Below are 27,545 nucleotides of genomic sequence, written 5' to 3'. Positions count from 1 at the left end.
TCCATCACTTCACCTGTCGCTCTTGAGACTCTGCTGAAGAATGAGGAAGTACAACTTGAGCAACATTACAGGAGTACTATTCAAAAACTCTGTTGCAGCTGAGCAGGTAACAAACAATTGTTTACATCCATTTTTATTTATTGGCATGGTTTGACATTGATAATAAAAAAGAAAGAAAGCGTGATGTGATGTAATTTAGTAATGAGTATTTATTATTATTATTATTATTATTATTACTTTTTGCAGGATAACAATGGATCTAACAAGCAAGATCCTCATGTTGGGCAAGAAGATGAAAACACTGACAGGGGAAACTGGAGCAGCAAAAGAGAGTACATGCTGTCTATGATCGGCTATGCTGTTGGTCTTGGAAATGTGTGGAGATTTCCCTACTTGGCTTACAAACATGGGGGAGGTACAGTAAGATGACTTTTATTATGATGTTTCATATAATGTATGTTGAATTAATGTCTTATTCATACTGTATAATAGAGGAGCAAGAAGGTAAAACTAGGCCAGAAAAAAGGCAATATATTTAACTTTTCCTTCATAACTCAATTAAATGAGCATTTATATGAGCACAAAATTATATTTAAAGAAAACTGATTTTTTCTCTCTCTGTTTTAAATACTGCGTCTTTTCAACAATTCAAGGGGCCTTCCTCATCCCCTACACTATCATGCTGGCTGTTGCTGGCCTTCCTCTGTTCTTCATGGAGAGCTCTTTTGGACAGTTTTGCAGCCAAGGCCCCATCAATGTGTGGAAAGCTGTGCCTATACTGCAAGGTAACTCTGAATTCAACCTAAAAAGAGTTTCTTAAGAATGCACTGTGGATTCAAATAGACTTTTGCCACAGTTTGAGGTCCACCAATGTGGTAAATGCCTCAAGGCTAATTCATAAATGTATTAAACCAACCTTGAGACACAAGGACAAATACTCCTCCAACACAATTTAACATGCAGATTGCATAATTACATTTGCCCTCAGGACCTTTACATTAATGTTTAAGGGGGTTTGTGGACACTAAAAAAATCCAACATGGGCAAATCAAGTGCACACTTATTTAAGCGAATTGATTCAAATTTTTGACTTTTATACTTTAAACATATCTTTTTAAAGTGATATTTTCTTTTGTAGGTGTTGGCATCACAATGATGCTGGTTAGCACGTTTGTGGCAATCTACTATAATGTGATCATTGCTTATAGTATCTACTACCTTTTTGCATCTTTTCAATATCCTCTCCCTTGGAGTGCGAAGGACTGCAACTCAACAGGTTTGTTAGACTGTTTTTTTTCTAAAGAGGCCCGTGTTTCTGTGTCAGACATACCATGACTTTATGCTCAGATAATGAAAGTATTTGGATTTTTCTAGATGAACTGGCTTGTAAGGGAAATTTGCCTTTCACACTTAATACTGTAAAGAAAATCTCTAATGGGAACCTCCTTACAGCTCTGTGCTTTATAGATCTAACTACTATTTTATATGTTCAAAGTATTTATTTATCAAGATGCAGAATAATACTGCAGTGAATCATTGTTTAGACCTTATGTTGTATTTCAATAGCTTACAACATTACTGCTGCAGCACTGAATGTGACTGCTGAGAATCAAACCTGCCGGAATGAATTTACAGCAGGCCAGAGCCCTAGTGAGAAATACTGGGAGTAAGTTGACATTTGTTTTTGTACAGCTTCTCAGTGAGACTGAGCTTTGTTGGCACACTTTTCTTTCTTTCTTTCTTTCTTTCTTTCTTTCTTCCTTTCACAATATATATCCTAAATTTTGGATTATTCATGACTAATGTTTTGGTCTGTGTCAGGTTTCGGAGTGATTGGCACAGCATTACAAATGTGTAGAGTGTCGTTTCTTTACTGTTCTGAAGTGTTTTCTGTTAAAACAGGAAGCTTGGGTGGGATGTTTGCCTTTTGATGTTTACAAGGCTTTAGTTTTAAGATAGAAGCGGCAAACACAAAAGATAAAAATGTGTATAAAAAAAAACTAGACTGAAATGTACACTACTGTTCAAATGTTTAGTGTGACAGTAACAAAGGTCATCAAAGGTGACAGTAAAGACAGAGTTTTACAGTACATTGTTACAAAACAACTGTTTCAAGTAAACACTGTTCTTTTGAACTTTTTTTTTATTCATCAAAGAATCTTAAAAAAGTATCACATTTCCACACAAAAAATAAATTCTTGTGCACCAAATCAGCATATATTGATTTCTAAAAGGATCGTGTGACACTGAAGACTGTAGTTCTTTTATTTATTTATTTCAATCTTAAGTTTAATTTTAATTTTTTTTATTTAAATTTTAATCAAATGAATGCAGCCCTGGTGAGCATAAGACATTTAAAATAATAATAATAATAATAATAATAATAATCTTTCCACCCCCAGACTGTAAAACGGTAATGTAACTGTCTCCAATATCTAGTAATTAACATTAAAATATATATTTTTTAATTCTCTCTCTAAAGACACATTTTGTTTTGAATTAAGTTTAAAAATAGTCTTCACCTCAACATATTTTAACCTTTAGTCTTTAGTCGAGAATCAATGGGAGTGAGTCAAAAGGGAAAATATATTTTTCTTATCTGCATTCTTTTGAATCTTTTTTTTTTAATTTTTTTATGTGTGTGTTGTACGTTCTTTCTTTTCTTTTTTTTTGTATTTGACATTTTGTGACTGAATTGTTTGTCCACAGTGAGGTGGCTCTTCAGCGCACTAGCAGTATGAATGAGACGGGGCCGGTGGTTTGGCACCTTGCCCTTTGCCTGCTGCTTGCCTGGATACTAGTCGGAGCAGCTCTCTTCAAAGGCATAAAGTCCTCTGGGAAGGTTAGTGTTTCACCTCAATAACATTAAATCGTATCTGTAGAGTAAATCGTGTTCAGGAAGCAAGAGAACAAAGCATTGTGCATTAAATTTAACATAATAAATGGTACGTTTCAGGTGGTGTATTTCACAGCTACTTTCCCATACGTCGTTCTTTTTATCCTGCTGATTCGTGGTGTGACTCTGGAGGGAGCTAAAGATGGCATTGAGTTCTACATCGGTTCAAAGTCTAACCTCACCAAACTGACTGATTCTGAGGTCTGTCAAGAACTAAATACAACTGTTTAACCTTACTGTTCATAATCACAGGAATACACTGATATCAGACAGCTAATGTAGCCTGTTTTTACCATAGGTTTGGAAGGATGCAGCTACTCAGATCTTCTTTTCTCTCTCCATTGCATGGGGTGGTTTGATGGCTCTGTCCTCTTACAATAAGTTTTACAACAACTGCTATCAAGACTCCATTATAGTGTGCATTACAAACTGTGGCACCAGTGTCTTTGCTGGCTTTGCCATCTTTTCTATCCTTGGACACATGGCGCATGTCTATCAGAGACCAGTGTCAGAAGTTGCAGATGCTGGTAAGATCTGAAATGCAAATGTAGTATTGTTTTTCATTTTTCAGTAATCAAACAAGTGCATTTGCAGAGCAGTTAAGCGTTCTTTTAAAACAAAGAATGTGATAAAATGTGTAGTTTGCCATTAAAGCAATAGTTAAAACAATAATAAACATTCTAGCATGATGTACTCATCCTCGTGTTATTAAGCTAAGCCCCAATTTGTGTTTTAGGTTTTGGATTGGCCTTTATTGCGTACCCTGATGCTCTTTCTAAGCTGCCCATTTCACCCCTGTGGTCAATACTGTTCTTTGTTATGCTTATTACCCTTGGCTTGGACTCCCAGTTCGCAGGAATAGGTAAAGATTTAGATTTAGATCTAAATTTCTAAAATTCTAAATTTAAAAATTTAGATACTGTAAAATAATAAGAAAAAAGTACTCACGTATTTGTCTTAATCTTAATCATGATTTGTCTACAGAGGTTATTGCCACCTGCCTCCAAGATGCCTATCCCAAGCTTTTGAAGTCCAAGCGAGGAATTGTTACAACAGCAGTCTGCATTGTTCTCTTTTTGCTCGGCTTGCCATGTATCACAAGGGTAGGCATACCATTTACACCATTTACAATGATAAAAATGCATTACATGAAAGGTGAATAAGGGAATTCTGCACAAAGTGAACCCAACTGTGCAGTATATTTAAAAGTGCTTTGTTTTGATAGGCAGGAATATATTGGGTGAATTTAATTGACACATTTTGTGCTGGATGGATTCTCCTGGTCGCTGGATTACTGGAGGTCTTAGGTCTTTCCATCTTGTATGGTGAGTATTAGCAATATGTGATAATGTTATATGTGCTGCCTGTCTCCAATTATTGTTCTGTTCTTTTCTAAAATGCATGCACATTTTCAGGTGGTAATCGGTTCATCAAAGACATTGAGATGATGATTGGGAGTAAGAGCGCCCTCTTCTGGTTATGGTGGAGAGCTTGCTGGTTTTTTATCACCCCAGTGGTTCTTTCTGTATGTACACCGTTTTTAAACTATAATTATTATATAAATAATAATAAAGTTATACCTAATGATTATGTTTTTTTTTTAAACCAGATTATCCTTGTATGGTCCTTGTATACTTTTACATCCCCCACATATGGCTCAGTTGCATATCCAGATTGGGGCATTTCTCTGGGCTGGTGTATGACTGCATTTTGCCTCATTTGGATCCCTATTCTTGCGGTCTGGAAAGTGTACAAAGCTAGTGGAGGCCCCTGGCAGGTAAAGCAGGATGTTCATGTTTTATCTGAGAAAAAGGTTTTGATTATTTTTAAAGAATTTTTTATATATTAACATGCACAGCATGTCAGTGGTGTGTTGCGTTAGTCATGCACTATTTGATTCTAAACTTTAGCTTTTGTCATTCAGCGTATCAAAGAAGCCTGTTCACCCACAGAGGACTGGGGTCCTTACTTGGAGTGTCACAGAGGGGAGCGCTATGGTACAAGAGGAGCGACTGATCCAAATATATTTGTGATCTCTAATAAATTCACAACTAGGTTGTAAAAACGTTTTGTTTAAGGATAGTGTTTTAATGTATTTGTACATATATGCATATGTAGCACTAGTCTGTTTAGTTAAGTGAACAAGATAACTTAATATTTTAGTTTATAATAGTTAGTATATAATTGTAATGCTTTTGTTTGATTGCTTGTGCATTTTCCTTTTTTTGTGAGTGTTGAATTGTAGTCCATTTCAATTTTTTTTGTGGATTTTATTTTTTACCTTTTTAAGAGAGGTTTGTATGTTTACATTTATCTTTTCTTGGTGCTTTTGAAAATGGAATAAAATCCAAATTATTTTAATTGAAATAAAATATTTATCTTTTCAAAAATAAATATATTCACATTTTAAAAAAATATATAAAATATCAAATCAAACAGAATTTCAAATCAGTATGAGTTAGCAGACAAATAATTGAAAAGTCTTATATTGCATCTTATATATCACATATTTCTATTTCAAAAAGAGGGGGAGCATTTATGGTGTACATATGAAACATAAAGTACTTTCACAATTCAAAGAGCATGTATATATATATCTTTGAGTTTTTAAAGTAACAGTAATATTCTAAATACAAACATTCTGATTCCCAGGGAACACATGCATCAAATGTTCTCACTAATTTTTTTATACAGAAAATGTTCCCATAAGTGAAATTTTGAAGAATAATTTTTGATTACACCTTACTCAGTTGTACAATAAAGTAGATTCTTCATGTTGCGTGTTTCTCTTCAGGGTTTTAGTCCTTAAGCCTCAGGTCTGTTATCCCTGACCATCATCCAGGTCCACTGACCATACCACTGCACCTCCAAAGTCAGCCACTGAATCTGTAACTTTTTCAGAAAAACAGATTTACCTAAGATAAGAAAAGATCTGAGGACCATAACCTCACATACTGTAAAAATGTGTTTGTACAAAGCAAGTACCAAAAGCCAGAAAGAGCTTTTAACAGATTTTTACTGTTAAAAGCAGCATTTACTGACATTTAATTTGCTAATGAATCCCCCAAATCAGAAGCCTGAGCAAAAAACTCAAACAGGTAATTAATAATGGTAAACAATGCTTTACATGCCCAGAAAGCTCTTGATGTTGTCGTAGCCAACCCAGTATGTTACAAAGCACTGTAACGAATCAGCTCATGGGAAATATGAATAATTAATATTCTTTTGGCCAATAAACCCAGTGATATCAGCGTTGGTTGCCATGCAACCAGGAGCCTGTTCGGCTTCCTGGGGTGTTACGCATTTCGGGGGGAAGGGTTCATGGGTCCTCATATGGCTTGTTAACTGAGGGGGGTTACAGAGTATTTGTTAAATATAAAAACAAAATATATATTGTGTGTTTGAGTGGTCCAGACGCTACAGCACTGAAAGTGTAACAATGAAGAAGTGAAATTTGAATCTGGAACCCAGCACTCTGCAGGACAGCCACACCTATGATGCAAATATAAGCATTTAAATCTCTTTCAGAAACAACTTGTCAAAGCACAACGGTGAATGAATGAGTAGGGAAAATCAGGGGCAATTATACACATAGAGAGAAGGTGTGATTATATCATTTTGTGGGAATTTTTCAAAACAACAATTAGAATAATAAATGCATAAAAAAATACTTTTAGGTATAAAAATAGCTTTTGGATTTCATTATCGTTTTTCTGCCAATATTATTTTTCTGCTGTCTAAAACGTTTTGTTTTTCAAGTGCCACAACCGCCTCATCTATTCACTTAGAGGGTGATTAAAACAATTCTTGTATTAAATTAAATACTATGATCGGAGTCTTTTTCTGTTGTAAGTCTATTAATGATGTTTTGGCACAATATCAAGGATTGTATATGTAACAAATATTATAACATTTACTTTTTTGACCTCTTTTACAGGCACTTTCAGTCAGTTTTGAAGAAGATATCCACAGCATTTATATAACTAAAGTATCATGAATTTTGTTTTAGTGCAGTACCAGTTACTACTGCTGTTGTAATCAATCATGTTGTTTACATTCATTTTGAGGTTTATCTTTAAATGTGCTGCTCACCATTTCAATCTCATTGTCATTCATATAATCATTTGGTTTTTTAAGGATCCATCAGGTTTGAAGAGCAATGCTTATAAATTGTGAACAGAAAACAACCTAGATCAAGATTTAACACTGTATTTATTTTCACAACAATATAACCACTATTTGCACAGTCATTGGGTGCAATTATAGCACCATGTATTACTGTTTTTCTCCATCTTCGTATTTTAATCTATGCCAAACAGGAATGTATATATTCCTTAAATAAATTAAAAAAAAAACACAGACCAAAGCACTAATTATTTTAATTTCATGACACATATATACTCTTCTCAAACCAGAAATGAAAAAAACAACAACACACCCACACAACATCAGCATCCTTTACGAATACTATTCAATTATTCTTTTTAGATAATAATTATATTATTTATAGTCTATATAGACTATAGACTATAGTCTATATAGACTATATACTATATAGTCTATATATATATATATATAGACTAATTTAAACGAATCAAGAAAAAAAGGACCACCTGAACTTTGTCCCCCCCAAAAAAGCTTTTTATTGGTTCATTCAAGATTGTCCCTTCATAGTTTTATTGCCATATTATATGCATAATATGCTTGCAAAGTTAAGACATTTTAAAGTTTTAGTTAACACAGTGCAATAAAGTATAAAACGCGACTGCAAAACGATAGCATGTAACGGAGCGAAGTAGAGGTGAGGAGATACTGTACGTCAAGCCAAATGGGGTTGAGCTGGAACCCTGTGAATGCAGTTGCACGCGTGCCCTCTATGGCCAGTCACGCTGGCAGAGGTGTGGTGCCTTTTCACGCTTTCAACACAGAAGCTTCAAAACACGGGGCCATCTTGGGGGAAGACAGCCCGCTGTGAAGTTCACCGAATAGCCGCTACACGCTGTATAATCAACACATAACAGCTAAGAGTGCCTCTAGATATGCCCAAGAGCAATCTGCGAATAAACCAAAGGTTGTTTGTCAACTTAACAAGGCCCTTTTCTCGATGACAGAACGACTCTGACCGCGCTCCGCCAGAATCAACTGACGTTTCTCGTGTCCCGCCTCCACGCAGGAGGACAACCAATGAGTGCTCCGCAAAAATCCAGCGTAATGACGTTTCCGCTTCTGCGCGCATGCGCAATGTCATTTTGTCCAAAGCTCCTCACTGTTCACATCGAAGATGGCGGCAGGCTTTGACCTGCTATATGAGGATTTCTGTATTAAAAGAGTGGGAAAGAAACTTTTTTTTTACCGATACTTCAGGTTGTATTAAATTAGAAGTTTCCACATCTTGTCACAATAAGTTTGAGGTAAGCGCCCAGGCAGCCGGAAAATCACCCCGCTGACTCCGGGAAAAGAGGCAATTCAACTAGCTAATGTTGACATTCTGCGAGCTCTTGTACATATGAACATAATGAAAGCTTCTGCTCTTCAAGTGTGTTAGATGATTATTTCTCCCAAGAGCATTGTTGCTAGTGGACTTGAGGTGACACGAGCGCTTGTCAAATCTGTATTGACATTGTGACACGAGACTCCCCTTCACTCACGCTTGTTCCTTCGAAAAGCAAGTGGAGGGAAAAGCGGATGAAAACCCAAACTTCCTGAACTGATGTGCCAGAGGCACAGATGGAAGACAGCTAAGGCGATCCAGTGTTTCTTTATGCTATGGTAACTACTTTGATCGGGACGTCCACGGTGCAAACTTTGAACGGAGGCTATGCAATGGATCCGCACACTGAAAGCGGCACTCCAGTGTCCAGTGGCCCATCATCATCATCAGACGACGCTTAAAAGAGTGGGAAAGAAACTTTTTTTTTACCGATACTTCAGGTTGTATTAAATTAGAAGTTTCCACATCTTGTCACAATAAGTTTGAGGTAAGCGCCCAGGCAGCCGGAAAATCACCCCGCTGACTCCCGGAAAAGAGGCAATTCAACTAGCTAATGTTGACATTCTGCGAGCTCTTGTACATATGAACATAATGAAAGCTTCTGCTCTTCAAGTGTGTTAGATGATTATTTCTCCCAAGAGCATTGTTGCTAGTGGACTTGAGGTGACACGAGCGCTTGTCAAATCTGTATTGACATTGTGACACGAGACTCCCCTTCACTCACGCTTGTTCCTTCGAAAAGCAACTGGAGGGAAAAGCAGATGAAAACCCAAACTTCCTGAACTGATGTGCCAGAGGCACAGATGGAAGACAGCTAAGGCGATCCAGTGTTTCTTTATGCTATGGTAACTACTTTGATCGGGACGTCCACGGTGCAAACTTTGAACGGAGGCTATGCAATGGATCCGCACACTGAAAGCGGCACTCCAGTGTCCAGTGGCCCATCATCATCATCAGACGACGCTTCAACTTCTGTCCCAGTTGTTAATAACGGGCCCGGGGTGGCGAAACGACACGGAAACTCTGTCACTGTCGCCCCAAGCCCAAACACAGTGATACAGTCTTCTTACGGGAATCCTCCAGCGGCAGCATCCAGTGCTGGTTCCTCAGTGACAGTTGTCAGGCCATCTATGCAAACTGCTGGAACAGGGTTAACTATTAACGGGAGTAATAACAATAACACCGTTTCGGCGACTGTAGCCAATGTAGCAACCCCGGGAATTACTACTAACGTTACTACTTCTACTACTACAACGACCCCTCTTTTGATGAACCAGACTCCTGCTTCTGCCTCAGCAAGCAAGTCCGAGGCTACTAAAACTATCATCCAGCCCGCCGGCACCATGACTCTCGGCCCTGGAGTGGCCAAGGGGGCTGTTTTGCAGGGGGTTGCGAGAATTGCTGCTCCGGTAACTGTTGCAGCAGCAGCGGGATCGAGTCCAGCCATCAGGGCCATTGCGCCACAGGTGTTAGCGCCCCGACTCCCTCAGAGCACTCCGGGCCAGAACATCCATAACATCCAGCTACCTCCAGGTACCTCACTCACACTAGCACTCCCCTTGCATGTGTGTATAATGATGTGAATTTGTGTAATAGAGGAAGTTGTAGAGATTTTAACAGCCATCTGTAATCTCGTGCGAAGTTTGTGGTGCACACTGTAACACATACAACAACAGTAGAGCAGTTAAAGTTCCTGAAATGTATATAAAGTATAGTTCTCCTTAGAACTGCACATCCTTCATACCTGCATATCTTTCTTTATTGTGCACGACACAAAAGGAGATCTTCAGACAGCTTCATTCACTTTCACTGTACGGGAAAAAAAGGAGATGCATTTTGCTTAACATCTCCTTTTGTGCTCAGAAGAAAAAAATCGTGCAGGTTTGGAACAACACGACAACGAGTAAATGATGGCATTTTTGTGCTTTTAACTGTGCGTTCAAAGTATAAATAGTTAGAAAGCATGTTGATATCAATATATCATCTTCCAAGTGAGTTTTTTCATCTTAAAATCAACACATTTTAAGGTGTTTTACCAGTAGTAAGTTAGCTGAATTTGAAGGGAAATGTTGAGTTGAAGTTTGGCCATAGTTATAGCAAATATGATTCCTTTCAAACGTTTGGTAAATTCTTAGTTATTATCTTAACTTGAGGTTGAAGGTTTAGATTCTTCCATTCAATTTCAGTGCTAAAAAGTTTTAAATGTAACTTCCAGTGATTTTATAAGAACTTTAAAATGCTAATATATACTGGTTTCAGTTCTTTCTGTCTCGCATTCCTCTCTCTTCTCTCTTAAGGGGCAGTTACACTTCTTTTTGAGCATGTAAAATTTCTTCGGATGTCACGCTCTGCAGCATCTATTATTTTTTTTTTAAACATAAATTCATCATGTAGCTAATGACTAATAAAACATCCAAAATGTAAAAAGACACAATCCACTACAAGGTCATGACGTAATAATCTTCTATTGGTCACACGTCTTGGCAAGATACAAATTTGCAGGATAAAGTTCACCAAACTAGAAATAACTACAAACAAACTTTGTATAAGCCTGCGTTTCCTTTCCAGTCTTCAGCATTCACATACATATGAATGAAAGTCAATGGAATGAAAAGTGTAGTGTGACCGGCCTTTTACTGGGTGATTTTAGTGAAGACCTCGACACTATTCTCTTACTTTCTCACAGTCACAAGCACTGGTACTTGCTTCAGGAAATGCACATAAAGTTATTCCTTTTCTAGTGATTTTTCTTTTGACTGTATGCTCTGCTCATTCTGACAAGCCTGTTGTCTGGCTAGACAGAATACTTGACAGATTTTTCTACAAGAGGCCATCTGGATTCTCCAACCAACAGTTTCTGTTCAGAGCACATCCGTTGGTTCACACGGTAACGGAGATGGAGTGTGTAGGGTTCTCAGTGTGCTGTGCAAATATAGGCCACCAACTGTGCGCATTATTCTCCGTGTCTCTAAGCAGGGCACAGTTGCCAGACTTGACTCCAGTCAGATCAATAGGAAAATCTCACTAATGAATAACAATTTACACAGGAAGTGATGTCAGCCTTTCTATATGTGTCATGTTTGTGTGTGCAGGTATGGTGTTGGTGCGTAGTGATAGTGGTCAGTTACTGATGATCCCACAGCAGATGTTGGCACAGATGCAGGCCCAGTCTCAGGCCGCCCGTCCTGCTGCCCCCACCAGCACCACCCCTGGGCAGATCACCTCTGCACAGGTAATACCCTCTGACCGCCCCCGAACTCAACTGACACCTGCAGTACATATTTCAGAATAACTGCGGAATAATAAATATATTTATGGTATTATATTATTATATAGACCAGTGGTTCTCAACCTTTTTTTCCACCGGGCCGCACTATGGTCCAAGTGCAAGTCTCGCGGGCCGCACGCATATCATTTACATATTAGCCTACGTCAGCAATACAAACCAACCTGATTTATCAGAATGAGCTTTATAATATTATAGCCTAAATATTATGATATTTAATCAATTACAGTTTTTTATTTGTTTTATTTCGTTAAGTAGTAATTTAAAGCTTTCTATAGATATATTTATCATGTCTGTGAGGCATGTATTCGCTGAGTTTCGGTTCATTTTTGTGAAGTGCTCCTGTTGAAGAAGAGACGGCAGCAAGCGCATCATGTTTGATTTCTTTATTTTATAAAAGCACAATGTTTTGTTGATATTGTGAGTGCACACAAATAAAAGTAGACCCTTTACAGTTACGAATGATGTATTACTCTTACCTTTATGAGCAAAAATGACGGTGTATCCACTGAAAAAAAATGCAAGCGATGGCGCTGGCGTCTCTGTCCTGCAAAGCGCGCTTTAGCTTCCACTCTCTGCGCAAACTATTGGATACAGCACACATTTATCTAGGTTTAACGTTTAAACATTGTTATATGCTTGAACTGTTTTATATGTATAGATTTTATTTTAGTGAAGTCGTGATGATTTCAGAAGGCTAAATTGATCAAGCATATGCTCACTGTCTGCCGCTGGCCACTTGGTCGTTACTTTAAATGCGTAACGTTAATTAGGCTATGTGAGTACTGCTCATGTCTGAAAATAATATATGAAAAACAAAATTATTTTACATAAAAACATTAGGCTATAGCTTATATTTATTTAGTACATTTTTAAATTAATGTAAAAACTAAAATGAATTGTAAAACTGAAAGTAATTTTTTAAAAATTGTGTTCAGCATGGTGGGCCGCATTTGAATTCGTGACGGGCCGCGGGTTGAGAACCACTGATATAGACTTATATAGTTATAATATGGGGTATCAGATGCATGCTTTTAACAATAGGATTTTTTTTTCTGTTTGGCTGAATAGCTATTTATCATACTTGTGGTAGGATCAGTGACAATTTTGGAAAGGCAGAAAAAATTCTAAACTAAATTCTGAACCAGATTATTATTATTTTTTAAATATATTAAAATTAAGAAAAGTTATTTTGCATTGTAATACTATTTTACAATTTTATTGTTTTTTTCAAATAGTTGTGTAATTCCAAATGTGTATTAATTAGGGGTGTGCGATATATATAATCTGCGATAATATCGTAATTGTTGTTTTAACGATGTGCGATTTAACGTTATCGAGTATTTTGCAAAAACCATTCAAAACACCCCTACTGAGTGCACGCATACATTACGTGAAGTCTAGACTAGTGTGCGTATATTAGAGTGCGTTCTTTCATTGCATGATTCAGTTTATTAATACGTTCACATTAGGGCTGCACGATAAATCGCATGCGATATTTAACGCGCATCTTATCAGTAAAGCTGGTTCTGTAATCAGCGGTAAATCTCCATCACGTGTGTGTTTTCACATTGAGCATCATTAACTACACAGAGCCGTTGTTCACAGGCAAGCTCTCAAAAGATAATGGACACTTTTAGAAAAATGGCTTTATAAAGGTAGAAAAGCCCATAAAATGCAAAAATCAGTTTAAATTTATTGGAAAATATTAATTTCTATCAGTGTGAACTGACCACCACACAGAACATGAAGAATATCAAAAACTTTAGGAGTCAGCTGTCCACGGTAGTCCTTAAGGTACCAGCACAATAACACACTCAGCAAAATATCGTCTAATTATCATTATCGTAGATATTATTTTTTGTCAATATCGCACACCCCTAGTATTAATTCATAAATACGCTGTTGTTAGAAAGCAGTGGAATATGGTGTAAAATGTTACTGATTTGTTTTATTCAGTAACAGTGTTTTATGTTTTAAAGCATAAAATGTAGCGAAACACAGCATGGGTCCAATGGGGTATGTGAAAGTTTTGTCAACTAGCAATAAAAGTGTCTCACACTGGCCCTGGGACATCAAGCCATCTGTATTGTTGAATGAATGAATGATGCATTTATATAGCGCTTTATTGTGTATTGTTGTACACCCAAAGCGCTTTTTACATGTGGGGGGGTCTCTCCTCAACCACCACCAGTGTGCAGCATCCACAGGGGGGCAATTTGGCCAGGACACCGGGGTTACACCCCTACTCTTTACGAGAAGTGCCATGGGATTTTTAATGACCACAGAGAGTCAGGACCTCGGTTTAACGTCTCATCCGAAAGACGGATTTGGATTGTTGAGCAAGTTGGCTATTAACTAGTTGGTTCCATTCTTTTTAATTTATTCCCCATGTCAGCATTTGCTCATTGATGTCTGTCTGATATTTGCAGGCACCTGGAACTCCTCTGATGGCCCGACAGGTGACTCCTACCACCATCATAAAGCAGGGCTCTCCTACAGCCAGCAGCACGGCCACTACCACACTCCAGAGACCACCTGTACAGGTAGCTATGAAAGGCACATCATGTAGAAACAGTCCCTTTAGAAATGACAGGAATCAGTCTGTGCTGTAAGGTGTATTTCTGAGGTGGCTGTTATCTTCTCCTCTTTCTGTACTCCTTCTCTCTGGTGTGTCAGCAGGCCTCCTCTGTAGGTGCAGTGTTGTCAGTGCAGGCAGGAACCGCCCAGAGGACTGTGACTGCTGCCACAGGGACCACTGTCTCCTCGACAACGGTGAGAGGCTGCACTAACTTAACAGTCACACAAAGACACGCTGGTTCACAACCGAAGAAACGATCCTGAATGTTTAGCTTCATGCTTAAAGGCTTCTCGAAAGGTCTGTAAACTGACCTGATTAAATATGGTAAAAAGGAGTTAAAGAGATTTCCAAGTGCAAACCTAAATGAAATGTCTGTTCTTAGAGTGGGAATCCCCTGATATCCCCAACTGATGCAAGGCTCATGCCATTAAATCTTAACCTGAACATTTGTATGCATCCAAGGTACGGATGCAAGATAACCTTAAGCTGCTGCAGAGTAAAACTACATTGTTCTAATGCAATCACTTTTCTTTTTTTTTTATAGGAGACCATGGAGAATGTAAAGAAATGTAGGAACTTCTTGTCCACGCTGATAAAGCTGGCCACTAGTGGTAAGCAGTCATCAGAGACTGTCGCTAACGTTAAAGAGCTGGTCAGGAACCTGCTGGTGAGTTTCAGAGGTTGAGTGTGTTTGCATGTTTCTAACTCTGTGAAAAAATGTTGACATTTTATCATAATTGTGCAAGTTGTTATTTTTTAAAATGATGTGTGTAAAACCTGAATTGAATAGATTATCTTTGTCACTTTGTTAAATGGGTGTTTTATAGTCTACCCTTGCAGTGGGGTCCAAATCTGTGACCATTCATAAAAATGCATCTATTTTATCACTACTGTTCAAAAGTTTTTTTTTTTTGTTTGTTTACACATTTTTTAAAGAAGTCTTTAATGCTGACCACGGATGCATTTATTTGATCAAATATGCAGCAAAAAGTAATATTGTTGTACTATATGCAATATTATTATTATTATGAAATATTACTGAAAATGACCAGGTTATATTTTAATATATTTTAAAATGTAATTTATTCCTGTGCCATTACTCCAGTCTTTAGTGTCACATGATCCTTCAGAAATCATTTTAATAGACTGATTTGCTCAATAAATATTTCTTATTATTATCAATGTTGAAAACAGTTGTGCTGCTTAATATTTTGGTGAAAAACATGATAATTTTGCTCAGTTTAATGTGTCCTTTCTGAATAAAAGTATTACTGTTTAGTGTAATATGTAATAATTTATTCTTATAATAATTACATACATTTTAAGATTTTTAAATTTAATTAATACAATTGAACCATTTTCATTTTCATTTTAAATTAAAAAATTATATTGTTAGCATAATTTCATTAAAAAGTGTAATTGAAAAATTAATATGATTTCCTGAATAATTTATTATATTGTTTGCCTGCAGAAAATGTACTTGAGCTGCATGAAACCTGATGATCATGATGTGCTTTAATGGAAACATTCTGAGGTTTTATTTAAAAATGTTCAGAAGCTCACAAATTATCTTAAATCGAAATAGTAAAGAATCTTCATTTTACACCAACTTCTCATTTTGACATTTTTTTTAAATGTTCTAAAATGTAAATTAATATTTTTATATGGTTTCAGACTTTTGAACCCACTGTATTAGTCATTGGTCGTGGGGGATATGAACCTCTAAATATGCTAAAATGTCTCTATGTATGAGTTGTTTTTGGTGTTTGTCCCCTCAGGAAGGGACGATTGAAGCAGAGGAGTTCACCAGCAGGCTCTACAAAGAGCTCAACTCCTCTCCTCAGCCTTATTTAGTGCCTTTCCTTAAGGTAAAGATCTTAAAATTGAATGAAAATGTAACTCAATTCATGTCATTCGGAACTAGATAATTATATAGTAATTAACATTTAATAAATTACTGTAAGTATCTACTAATTGGAGAAAAATCATTTAAGAGCAACCTGGGGTTAAGTTTATGCACAATGTTTATTGAACAAGATTGTTATTTTATTTAGCCCTGTTTCACAAAGCACGTGTAAGCAGCGTGGTCATTTTGGTGGTTGTGTTAACACACTGCAGCATTCACACTGCCTGCTTAGTGCCTAGGCAAATGGAGTTGCTTTAAATCATTATTTGCTTGTATGACGATTAATTGCCAGCCAAAACTTTATAATCGGGACAGTCCTATTTCCCACAATTAATTCCTCCTTTTCCACGTGTTTCTTCAGAGGAGTCTTCCAGCTCTTAGACAGCTCACTCCTGACTCCACAGCCTTCATCCAGCAGAGCCAGGCCCTCCAGGCGCCCGCTGTGGTGCTGACCAGCTCTAACACGGCTGGTGCCACCGCCACAGCTCCCCGCACGCTCATCCAGCCTGCCCTCAGCAACTCCAGCCAGACTGCCTCTCTGGTAAACACAGACCTACATGCATAATTTACTTGATGTGTTGTTTAGTGAGGTGAAAGGACACTGTTGGGATTATTAATGCTAACAGCACATTGCAGGTAAAATTAGGTGTTTAGTCTTAATTTACACTGAGCTAAATGATCGGAGTTTAATTGCTTTAGTACATAGTTTAAATTGTTGAATGGTAATGCCTGTATTTGCCTTGTGGCAAAGTAAAAAATCACTCTTGAGCTGTGTCAATTAATACAATAGGAAACATCATATGCATATCATTATAACTAACTGATGTTTCTTACACATTAGTGTGGAATATTGACTGTCGGTGACAAAGAGTAAGGTTTTGTGCCTGATAATACTAATAAAGGACAAGGGTTAGGAATTGTGAACCGGCTCTTATTCAGAAACGGATTTATTAAAAAAAAGCAAAATAATTTTTTATGACATAGTTTTGTTAATGTTTCTTGAATATCTGCATTCTTCACTAAAGTGGACAGATAATTGTTTCTTGCACTGCATCAACAAACTGGTATAGACACTGCAACGCAACTGGTCAGTCTGATTCACAAATAAATGACTCTTCTTTTGTATGAACCTTTCAGAAAAAAGATTAGCAGATTAGTTTTGAATAATTTTTAATGGTTTATGTGTACTTAAAGATCGCAAGATTAAATCAGTGTTAACTTTGTGTGACAACATGTAGTTAAAGATACGGATTCAAAACAGTTTTGTTGAAATAAGTCATATTGCAATTATAATAACATGGAAATATTTTATGAAACTTTGTGTTAATAAAAGGTTAAATTTCATTCTGAGTCCCATTCCACATAATATTATTAGTATATGATAACAATAATAGTAATTGCTATTATATGATATAAACAAATAATAATATTATTATAATTAGGTGCAAAGGCACCTCTTGTTATTATTATTATATTACTTAATTATTTGAAACAAATGTGAAAAAATATGTATACATTCTATTATAACAGTAATAAATATTAATTCATATATAAACAAATATTTAAAAACAAAATATACATGATTAATGACCGTTCTATCAGCTGGCCTAAAATTCTCTCATCGGTTGTAATTATAGTATTGCATTCAATGTTGTTGTTCAGGTATTGCAGCCTCCACAGCAGGGGGCAATAGTGAAGCCCCCTCAGGTAACCCTGACAACCACTCCCATGGTGACGCTCAGGGGTCAACCCCACAGCCACATAGTGGTGGGTCAGCCTCAGGTGCAGCTGAAACATATCCAGACAGGTGAGTGTGTCCGTCAAATCCATCACTGTCTGTTTTGTTTCATAACATAATGACACAAAACGTAACCTCTCTCTCTTTCAGTCGCTGTGAAGCATGGTGTTGTGAGTAGCACTAAACTGGCTCCGGGCTCTGTGTCTGTAGCGTTAGCTCAGAAGAATAAAACAAAGGATGGTGCTGGAGGAACTTTCAGGTTTGTGTTTTGTTCATTTCACTTTAATGTCTACCCAGGAGACATTGTGCACAACATACATGAGTAGTACACAAAGTTTAGCTAAACTGATTGGGATGAAAAGATGTTGCATTTTCCTCAAGGTTAATTCATTTCAGGCTGTACACAGTAGTTTGTGTGTGAATTATGACCGTTACAGTGCCATTATCATGACCATAGGTCACGTAACAGTGTAATATACATTTTTATACTGTGAACCAGTGTTATTTTAGTATTATATACTTTTAGCTATTATTTTTGTATTTTATTTGATAGTTTTTATTTCATTTTAGGTTTAAGTAATTTTGTTTTGCTTTTGTCAACTTAATTATTTTCTTTATAAGTATTTCTGTTTAGCTTTATTTCATTTAAGTTTTAGTTTTAAGTAATTTTAGTAATTCAACTTAAATTTATTTTATTTCAGTTAGTGGTCAAGCCAACATTTATACTTTTTAAGTTTTTTTTAATCTAATATTTTTATTTTATTTCATTTAAATTAATGAACTATTTTAGGTTGTAGTTTTGGTTGACAATAACAACACTGTACTGAACATATAAATAATTAATTATAAAAAAAATTACCTTATAAGAGTTCTAAGATTAACCTGATTTATTTAAAATGTTAATAGATATATTACACAGATATATTATATACTTTTATATACTTGAAAGTATGGTAAATTGTCATTTGAGTAGTTATACAAGAGTTAAAGTATAGTATATACTGTAGGTATAGTTTTGCAGCATTTGTAAAACTAGAGAAACAGACTCAAACTCTTTCTAACATATATTCTTGTATGTCTAAATCTGTCCAGGGATGATGATGACATTAATGACGTGGCCTCAATGGCAGGCGTTAATCTTTCGGAGGAGAGTGCTCGTATCCTGGCCACCAACTCGGAGCTGGTTGGCGCAGTCACGCGGTCTTGTAAGGATGAAGCTTTCCTCTCCGCCAGCATGCTACAGCACAAGATACTAGAGATAGGTGAGACTTCTAGTTACAGAAAAATCTTGTATTCGATTTTACTACAATGTACTGTTTTACCAGAGCTAACAGTTGTTGTCCTGTATGTGGTCAGGCCAAAGGTTTGGAGTGACAGAGCTGGGTCCCGAGGTTGTGAACATCGTCTCTCATGCCACTCAGCAGAGACTGCAAAACCTTCTAGAGAAGGTCTCATTGATCGCCCAGCAAAAGAACATGACTTACAAGGCAAGTCTGCTTCTGACCCAGTTGGGCTAGCTCATTAAAGTATGTTGATAGTAACATATTTTTATATTTCTTTACCACATTTTGTTGTACCCTGGATGTGTTTCCTTTATGTCAGAATCGGAATTATGAATCCAGAGGCTGTTGCGGGTTTCGGTCTCAAAAGCGCTCCATCCTTTGGGTGTCAGCTTTTGTTGTGAGTCTGTAAGGCTGTGTGTAATGTTAATGATGTGTGTGCAGGAGGATAGTCGGTATGAGCAGGTGGAGGATGTTCGCTCTCAGCTGAAGTTCTTTGAGCAACTTATGGTGACGCTTCGGGGTCAACCCCACGGCCACATAGTGGTGGGTCAGCCTCAGGTGCAGCTCAAACAGATCCAGACAGGTGAGTGTGTCCGTCAGATCCATCACTGCCTGTTTTGTGTTTCATAGTGTAATGACACAAAACATAACCTCTCTCTCTCTCTTTCAGTCGCTGTGAAGCAGGGTGTTGTGAGTAGCACTAAACTGGCTCCGGGCTCCATGTCTGTAGCGTTAGCTCAGAAGAATAAAACAAAGGATGGTGCGGGAGGAACTTTCAGGTTTTCGTTGTGTTCATTTAACTTTTCTGCTGCCATGTAAAATAATGAACAGCAACGTTTCCATTACAAGACATTGTGCACAACATGAGTAATACACAAAGTTTGGCTAAACTGATTGTGATGAAAAGATCTTGCATTTTCATTGTTTAATTCATTTCAGGCTGTACGCAGTCGTTTGTGTGTAAATTATGACCGTTACAGTGATATTATCATGACCATGGGTCGCATAACAGTGTAATATTAATTTTTATACTGTGAACCAGTGTTATTTTAGTATTATTGAAATACTATTATATTATTTACTATTTTCAATTAGCTATTATTTTTATATTTTATTTTATATTTTTGTATTTTATTTTATAATTTTTATATTTCTTTTTAAGTTTTAGTAATTTTGTTGTGCTTTTGTCAGCTTAATTTTAATTTTAGTAATTTAGCGGTGAAGCCAACATTTATACTTTTTTAACATTTTGACATTTAAGTTTTTTTTTTAATCTAATATTTTTATTTTATTTCAATTAATGAAAACAATTTTTAGGTTGTAATTTTAGTTGACAATAACAACACTGCACTGAACATATAAATGATTAATTATGAAAAATGCATAATTTACCTTTTAAGAGTTCTAAGTATGATATTTATTTACAATATATTAATAGATATATTACACCGATGTATTATATAGTTTTATATACTTGAAAGTATGGTAAATTGTCATTTGAGTAGTTATACAAGAGTTAAAGTATAGTATATACTGTAGGTATAGTTTTGCAGCATTTGTAAAACTAGAGAAACAGACTCAAACTCTTTCTAACATATATTCTTGTATGTCTAAATCTGTCCAGGGATGATGATGACATTAATGACGTGGCCTCAATGGCAGGCGTTAATCTTTCGGAGGAGAGTGCTCGTATCCTGGCCACCAACTCGGAGCTGGTTGGCGCAGTCACGCGGTCTTGTAAGGATGAAGCTTTCCTCTCCGCCAGCATGCTACAGCACAAGATACTAGAGATAGGTGAGACTTCTAGTTACGGCAAAATCTTGTATTCGATTTGACTAAAATGTACTGTTTACCAGAGCTACTAGTTGTTGTCCTGCATGTGGTCAGGCCAAAGGTTTGGAGTGACAGAGCTGGGTCCAGAGGTCGTGAACATCATCTCTCACTCCACTCAACAGAGACTGCAAAACCTTCTAGAGAAGGTCTCATTGATCGCCCAGCAAAAGAACATGACTTACAAGGCAAGTCTGCTTCTGACCCAGTTGGGCTAGCTCATTAAAGTATGTTGATAGTAACATATTTTTATATTTCTTTACCACATTTTGTTGTACCCTGGATGTGTTTCCTTTATGTCAGAATCGGAATTATGAATCCAGAGGCTGTTGCGGGTTTCGGTCTCAAAAGCGCTCCATCCTTTGGGTGTCAGCTTTTGTTGTGAGTCTGTAAGGCTGTGTGTAATGTTAATGATGTGTGTGCAGGAGGATAGTCGGTATGAGCAGGTGGAGGATGTTCGCTCTCAGCTGAAGTTCTTTGAGCAACTTGACCAGTTGGAGAAACAGAAGAAAGAGGAGCAGGAGAGAGAAATTTTAATGAAGGCAGCTAAGGTTAGTAAACCACCTCCAGCCATACTCTCTCTCTCTCACACACACACACACCTCTAATACTAGCATTGGCCAGAGGTTCTGATCATTGATTTAAGTTCAGAACAGGTTCAGTCTTCCAAACTCAGTGGTACAATTGGATTTTATTCTCTCTCACACACTACAATGGATTTGATGCTTGCGATTCATTAACTATGATTAATGACTTTATTTTATTTTCAAACAAGATACGCTATGATTCAGTGCGTCACAATGTATGGATTCCAAATATGATATTGAGAATAAAACAAGACTCCGTCTGTCAGGGAGAGAGTGAATCTGCAGTATTTGTTTCAATCTCTCTTGTTTCACTTCACTTTTGTCCAATACCACAGCTCATAGAAATGGCTCTAAGTGCACCGAGTCTCAAATTGAGTGCTTATTTAGACACTCTACTTTTTCAAGAACTGAAATGTAGGAAATTATATAAATGAACACACAAATAATAATAAAAGTGATACACTATCAACGCAGTATCATTAGCCATAAGTAAAGTAACGTACAAATGAAACGCCACCATTTATATGAATAATGTGAACATCAGTGTGGAGGAATGCAGGCTAGCGTTACTTATAATTGCTCGTAATTTGTTATGATTTAATGATTTTATTATGATTTCTTTTGTGATGTTAATTGTTGTTTGCTACATTTCAGGATTCTTTTTTTAATCCTGCCTTGTCAAACTTAAAATAAATATCTCTCTATCTTGCTCTCTCTCTGTCCCTCTTTCTCTGTTTATACTCTCTTTATTTCTGTCTATCTTTATACATGTATACTACAGTTCAAAACTTTGAAATTAATTATTTTATTCAGCTAGGGTGCATTAAAATGATCAGTGAAGAAAAAGAAGGGACAGCGAAGACTTCTTACAGAAAAAGTCAAACAAAGAAATGCTGTTCTTTTGTACTTTCTATTGTATCACAGTTTACACGAAACCTTCAGTATTAATAAAAATAGTAAATGTTTCTTGAGCATCAAATCAGCATATGAGTGATTTCTGAATGATCATGTGACACTGAAGACTGGAGTAATGGCTGCTGAAAATTCAACTTCCCCATCACAGGAATAAATTACATTTTAAAATATATTAAAATAGGAAATATTTCACAGTATTACTGTTTTTGCCATATTTTTCATCAGATAAATTGGAAACTTCTGTCAAAAACATTACAGCATCTTACTGTGTCCAAACTTTTGAATGGTAGTGTAAGTGTACATCTAAAAAGTGGGAGAAAGCTACATTATTCGTGTCATACTTGCATGTCTTTTTGTGCGAGTAAAGACCACATTTATACACTCATTCTTTTGTTTCTTTTCTTAAACAACAAAAAAACATTAAATTAATCACGATTAAATATTTTCATTGATTGACAGCCTTCATTTTTTCATATTTATTTGATTCCAGCAGATGTCTCTGTGTGTTTTGACTGTTGATCCTCTCTAATTGCTATTTATGTTTTGCAGTCACGCTCGCGACAAGAGGACCCCGAGCAGCTGCGGCTGAAACAGAAGGCCAAAGAGGTAAGATGGCACACTTGAGATGTTTATCTTGTCAGAGGACCATTGTGTTTGATTATGGGTCAGAGCTGATATATGTATGCCTGTGGCTACATTTCAATCTCTCTTGTTTCACTTCACTTTTGTCCAATACCACAGCTCATAGAAATGGCTCTAAGTGCACCGAGTCTCAAATTGAGTGCTTATTTAGACACTCTACTTTTTCAAGAACTGAAATGTAGGAAATTATATAAATGAACACACAAATAATAATAAAAGTGATACACTATCAACGCAGTATCATTAGCCATAAGTAAAGTAACGTACAAATGAAACGCCACCATTTATATGAATAATGTGAACATCAGTGTGGAGGAATGCAGGCTAGCGTTACTTATAATTGCTCGTAATTTGTTATGATTTAATGATTTTATTATGATTTCTTTTGTGATGTTAATTGTTGTTTGCTACATTTCAGGATTCTTTTTTTAATCCTGCCTTGTCAAACTTAAAATAAATATCTCTCTATCTTGCTCTCTCTCTGTCCCTCTTTCTCTGTTTATACTCTCTTTATTTCTGTCTATCTTTATACATGTATACTACAGTTCAAAACTTTGAAATTAATTATTTTATTCAGCTAGGGTGCATTAAAATGATCAGTGAAGAAAAAGAAGGGACAGCGAAGACTTCTTACAGAAAAAGTCAAACAAAGAAATGCTGTTCTTTTGTACTTTCTATTGTATCACAGTTTACACGAAACCTTCAGTATTAATAAAAATAGTAAATGTTTCTTGAGCATCAAATCAGCATATGAGTGATTTCTGAATGATCATGTGACACTGAAGACTGGAGTAATGGCTGCTGAAAATTCAACTTCCCCATCACAGGAATAAATTACATTTTAAAATATATTAAAATAGGAAATATTTCACAGTATTACTGTTTTTGCCATATTTTTCATCAGATAAATTGGAAACTTCTGTCAAAAACATTACAGCATCTTACTGTGTCCAAACTTTTGAATGGTAGTGTAAGTGTACATCTAAAAAGTGGGAGAAAGCTACATTATTCGTGTCATACTTGCATGTCTTTTTGTGCGAGTAAAGACCACATTTATACACTCATTCTTTTGTTTCTTTTCTTAAACAACAAAAAAACATTAAATTAATCACGATTAAATATTTTCATTGATTGACAGCCTTCATTTTTTCATATTTATTTGATTCCAGCAGATGTCTCTGTGTGTTTTGACTGTTGATCCTCTCTAATTGCTATTTATGTTTTGCAGTCACGCTCGCGACAAGAGGACCCCGAGCAGCTGCGGCTGAAACAGAAGGCCAAAGAGGTAAGATGGCACACTTGAGATGTTTATCTTGTCAGAGGACCATTGTGTTTGATTATGGGTCAGAGCTGATATATGTATGCCTGTGGCTACAGATGCAGCAGCAGGAATTGGCTCAGATTCGACAGAGAGAGGCCAACTTGACGGCGTTGGCGGCTATCGGACCCAGAAAGAAAAGAAAACTGGATTCTCCTTCATTTGGGACTGACACAGAGGTACCAAACATCTCTCCCTCATCATGGCAGTCTGCTGCCCTTCTCCTCATCTCCTTCTGTCCCTCTTCGTGCCCTCTTTAAATCATTTAGCACCTGTTGGGCAGGTTTGAGATGTCAGGTTGTGCTTCAAGGGTCTCAAATTGTCACAAACGGCAGATAGGACAGTCTAAAGGCATAGTTACACACAGCCATTTTGTTCAGCAATTCTTTACACAATTTTAAGTATATATTCATGTATCATGCTATTTATTGTTATTTTGGGTTATTTATATATATTTTTTATTATATTTGTTATATTATCATTCACATTTTGCAGAGAAAAACTTTACAAAATTAAGAATTTATTTAAATAATAATTCTATATCATGCGATTTTTATTTTATTTTATTTATATTTTATATTAATATTACATTATCATCACTTTTCAGAAAAATAATTGCAATTAAAATTTTATTTAAATAATTTTGTGATACATTTTCAGCAAATTCTTACTATTTTAAATATACATTTCTGTTTTATGTAATTTCTTACTTATATACTATTTTTTTGTCATATTATCATTTACAAATTTTTGAGAACTTCACAATTTGAAAATATAAAAAAATATAATTCTATATCATGTTATTTATTTAAATTTGTTATTAGTTTATATATATTACATTATAGTATCATTCACTGTTTTCTGAGAAATTTTTTTGATATTGCTTTATGTAATGTTTATATTAAATTATATTATCATTAGAGGTCGACCGATTGATCGGCCGGACGATTTTTGGCATTTTTTTAATTAATCTGCATTGGCGGATTGTGCTGCAAATTAGGCCGATTTATAGGCAGGTGCATCTGTGGGTAGCTAAGCGTTGTTGTGGAACGCAGTACCGGAGAATCTGGCCATTTCTCAATACCAAGTACACAAAGTTTGGACTTGCGTCCTTGGTAGTTCGGACTTCACAAGCACTCCCGAGGACGGGAGGACACTAGTCCGGTAATTCTGCAAATGGAATAGCAGCGTACTTGATAACGTCAGTCAGCTCGCCTTGGCTACTCCGGTTATCCTCACTGTATGTATTTACAATAAGACAAAATATGATATCAAACACTGCCTCTTTTCGTTTTCATTTAAACATATTAATAGATGCAAAAATGTATTTCAGGGAACGTACATACATTAACAATGAAATGAAATATTATATCAAACAGCATTGCATCTTTTCTGTTTCATTTAAACATATTAATAGCCACAAAAATGTGGTTCATGCAACGCGTACATGCATTACAATAAAACGAAATGATATCAAGCACCACTGCCTTTTCCTTTTCTTCAAAATATAAAACACAACCCTCTTTTTGTTTTCATTTTATAAATATAAAACATTAATATGTGGTTTAGGCAATATGTGCACATATACTCTGATTATCTTCACTGTATGTATAATAAAATGAAATATGACAAGTACAACTCTGCCTTTTTTGTTAAATGTCCGTTTTAATGAACAATAATAGCCATTATAAAAGTATAAAGTATAAGAGACTTATGTAATAGGAAATAAAGACAAAAGCAAACAATTTAGTCAAATGTATGCTACAAAGTCAGCGCTGTATTACGATTAATAAATAAAGAATTTATGAAACATAACTTTGCGCTCAGCCAAAACGATATGACCTGGAAGAAATAATAGATTCATGAGACCAAAGATTGCCTGTTAGATTTACCCAAAATGAATTTTACTTCATGTTTAACCACTACCGAGACATCAGAGCCAGTGGCAAATGTCAAAAGAACTACCCTGCAATAATCATTAATTCAAAATCTCTTTATTGAGATGAAGGGGGAAAAAAAGAGAATCGGCCAAAAAATATAGGTTTAAATTAGGGCTGCACGATAAATTGCATTCCATTCGCATCTCGTCAGTAAAGCCGGTTCTGTGATTAGTAGTAAATCTCCAGCTCGTGCTTTCAGATGGAGCGGCATTTAATACACAGAGCTGTAGTTCACTGACAAGCTACGCAATATCGTGTTCATAATCGCAGATGAATCGCCTTCGATTCTAATTTACTACTAATCACAGAACCGGCTTTACTGACGAGATGCGCATGATAATGGCATGTGATTTATCGTGCAGCCCTAGTTTAAGTCTTACTCATTTTCTTTTCTCCTTTAGAATGGTCACTATTACATTACACCTATTTTATCAATCTACCAACATTAGTATCAAAATGTTAGTTTAGATAGCATTGTTGTCAAATTTCATGTGTGTGTGTTTGTGTGTGTTGACAGGGCTCAGGTTTGTGCGCGAGTGCATCCGGGGGCTTAAATGCAGGAGCGTCGAGGCAGTACACTCGCCAGCGCATCACGCGTGTAAACCTCAGGGATCTGCTCTTCTGTCTAGAGAACGAGGGAAGCACCAGCCACTCGCAACTGCTCTACCAAGCCCTTCTCAAATAGCAGATAGCCCATGTCCTTCCCTCATTTCAGTCTTTAGGGCTCTATCCCTCATTCTTTGTCTTTTTTGCTGTTATCATTCTTTGTCATTCCCTTTGCGTCTTTCTTTATTGCTCTTTCACACTTTCTGTCACTGTCTCACATACTCACACATACAGTGATGCATTTTCCTTTCCTTTCTCGAGCTGACTTGTGCTCTTCTCATTTTCACTTTTTATCGGTTTTCTTTGTCTTTTATTTTGCCTTGTTTTTAACTTTCTGCCCCTTTGGATTTTACTCTTAAGAAATTGTGTTAAAAGAAAATTGCAATTATATATCATGTTTTTCATAGAAGGTGGCTTTGTAATGTGCAAATTACTTATGTAAAAAAAAAGAATTCACAGTGGAACTGCCCATTCATTTTATATTTGTGTTTTTATAAAGATGTTTTAAGAAATAAAAGTGGACAAA

The 27,545-nt window shown here is 36.2% G+C and overlaps 2 protein-coding genes across 4 annotated transcripts; both read left to right on the top strand.

The window, feature by feature from the left end:
• Positions 1–4,958, top strand: LOC107728606 (sodium- and chloride-dependent neutral and basic amino acid transporter B(0+)-like). Its single transcript, XM_016538839.1, has 14 exons — positions 1–106; positions 247–415; positions 654–785; positions 1,139–1,276; positions 1,567–1,666; positions 2,710–2,842; positions 2,957–3,097; positions 3,195–3,423; positions 3,633–3,758; positions 3,881–3,999; positions 4,122–4,221; positions 4,312–4,421; positions 4,506–4,673; positions 4,821–4,958. Exons 1-14 carry the CDS (start codon positions 41–43, stop codon positions 4,956–4,958), a joined length of 1,869 nt encoding a protein of 622 aa, XP_016394325.1. The 5' UTR covers positions 1–40.
• A 3,840-nt stretch (positions 4,959–8,798) lies between these two features.
• Positions 8,799–27,545, top strand: LOC107728635 (transcription initiation factor TFIID subunit 4-like). 3 transcript variants are annotated; one of them, XM_016538892.1, is made up of 16 exons: positions 8,799–9,920; positions 11,480–11,619; positions 14,106–14,219; positions 14,356–14,448; positions 14,799–14,921; positions 16,033–16,122; positions 16,522–16,701; positions 17,823–17,904; positions 19,702–19,764; positions 19,852–19,960; positions 20,806–20,975; positions 21,069–21,199; positions 21,437–21,562; positions 23,063–23,119; positions 24,533–24,652; positions 26,931–27,545. In XM_016538892.1, exons 1-16 carry the CDS (start codon positions 9,230–9,232, stop codon positions 27,096–27,098), a joined length of 2,457 nt encoding a protein of 818 aa, XP_016394378.1. In that variant the 5' UTR covers positions 8,799–9,229; the 3' UTR covers positions 27,099–27,545. The 3 variants fall into 3 exon arrangements, with proteins under 3 accessions (XP_016394378.1, XP_016394377.1, XP_016394379.1); XM_016538891.1 differs by having other exon boundaries at positions 14,353–14,448; XM_016538893.1 differs by lacking the exons at positions 19,702–19,764; positions 19,852–19,960; positions 20,806–20,975; positions 21,069–21,199 and adding exons at positions 18,049–18,157; positions 18,991–19,160; positions 19,255–19,385 and having other exon boundaries at positions 14,353–14,448; positions 17,823–17,967.

This window comes from Sinocyclocheilus rhinocerous, unplaced genomic scaffold (assembly GCF_001515625.1).
Source record: "Sinocyclocheilus rhinocerous isolate Xijiao unplaced genomic scaffold, SAMN03320098_v1.1 scaffold757, whole genome shotgun sequence".
NCBI lineage: Eukaryota > Metazoa > Chordata > Actinopteri > Cypriniformes > Cyprinidae > Sinocyclocheilus > Sinocyclocheilus rhinocerous.
Note: the sequence above shows the minus strand (reverse complement) of the source record. Positions and strands in the feature narration are given on the sequence as shown.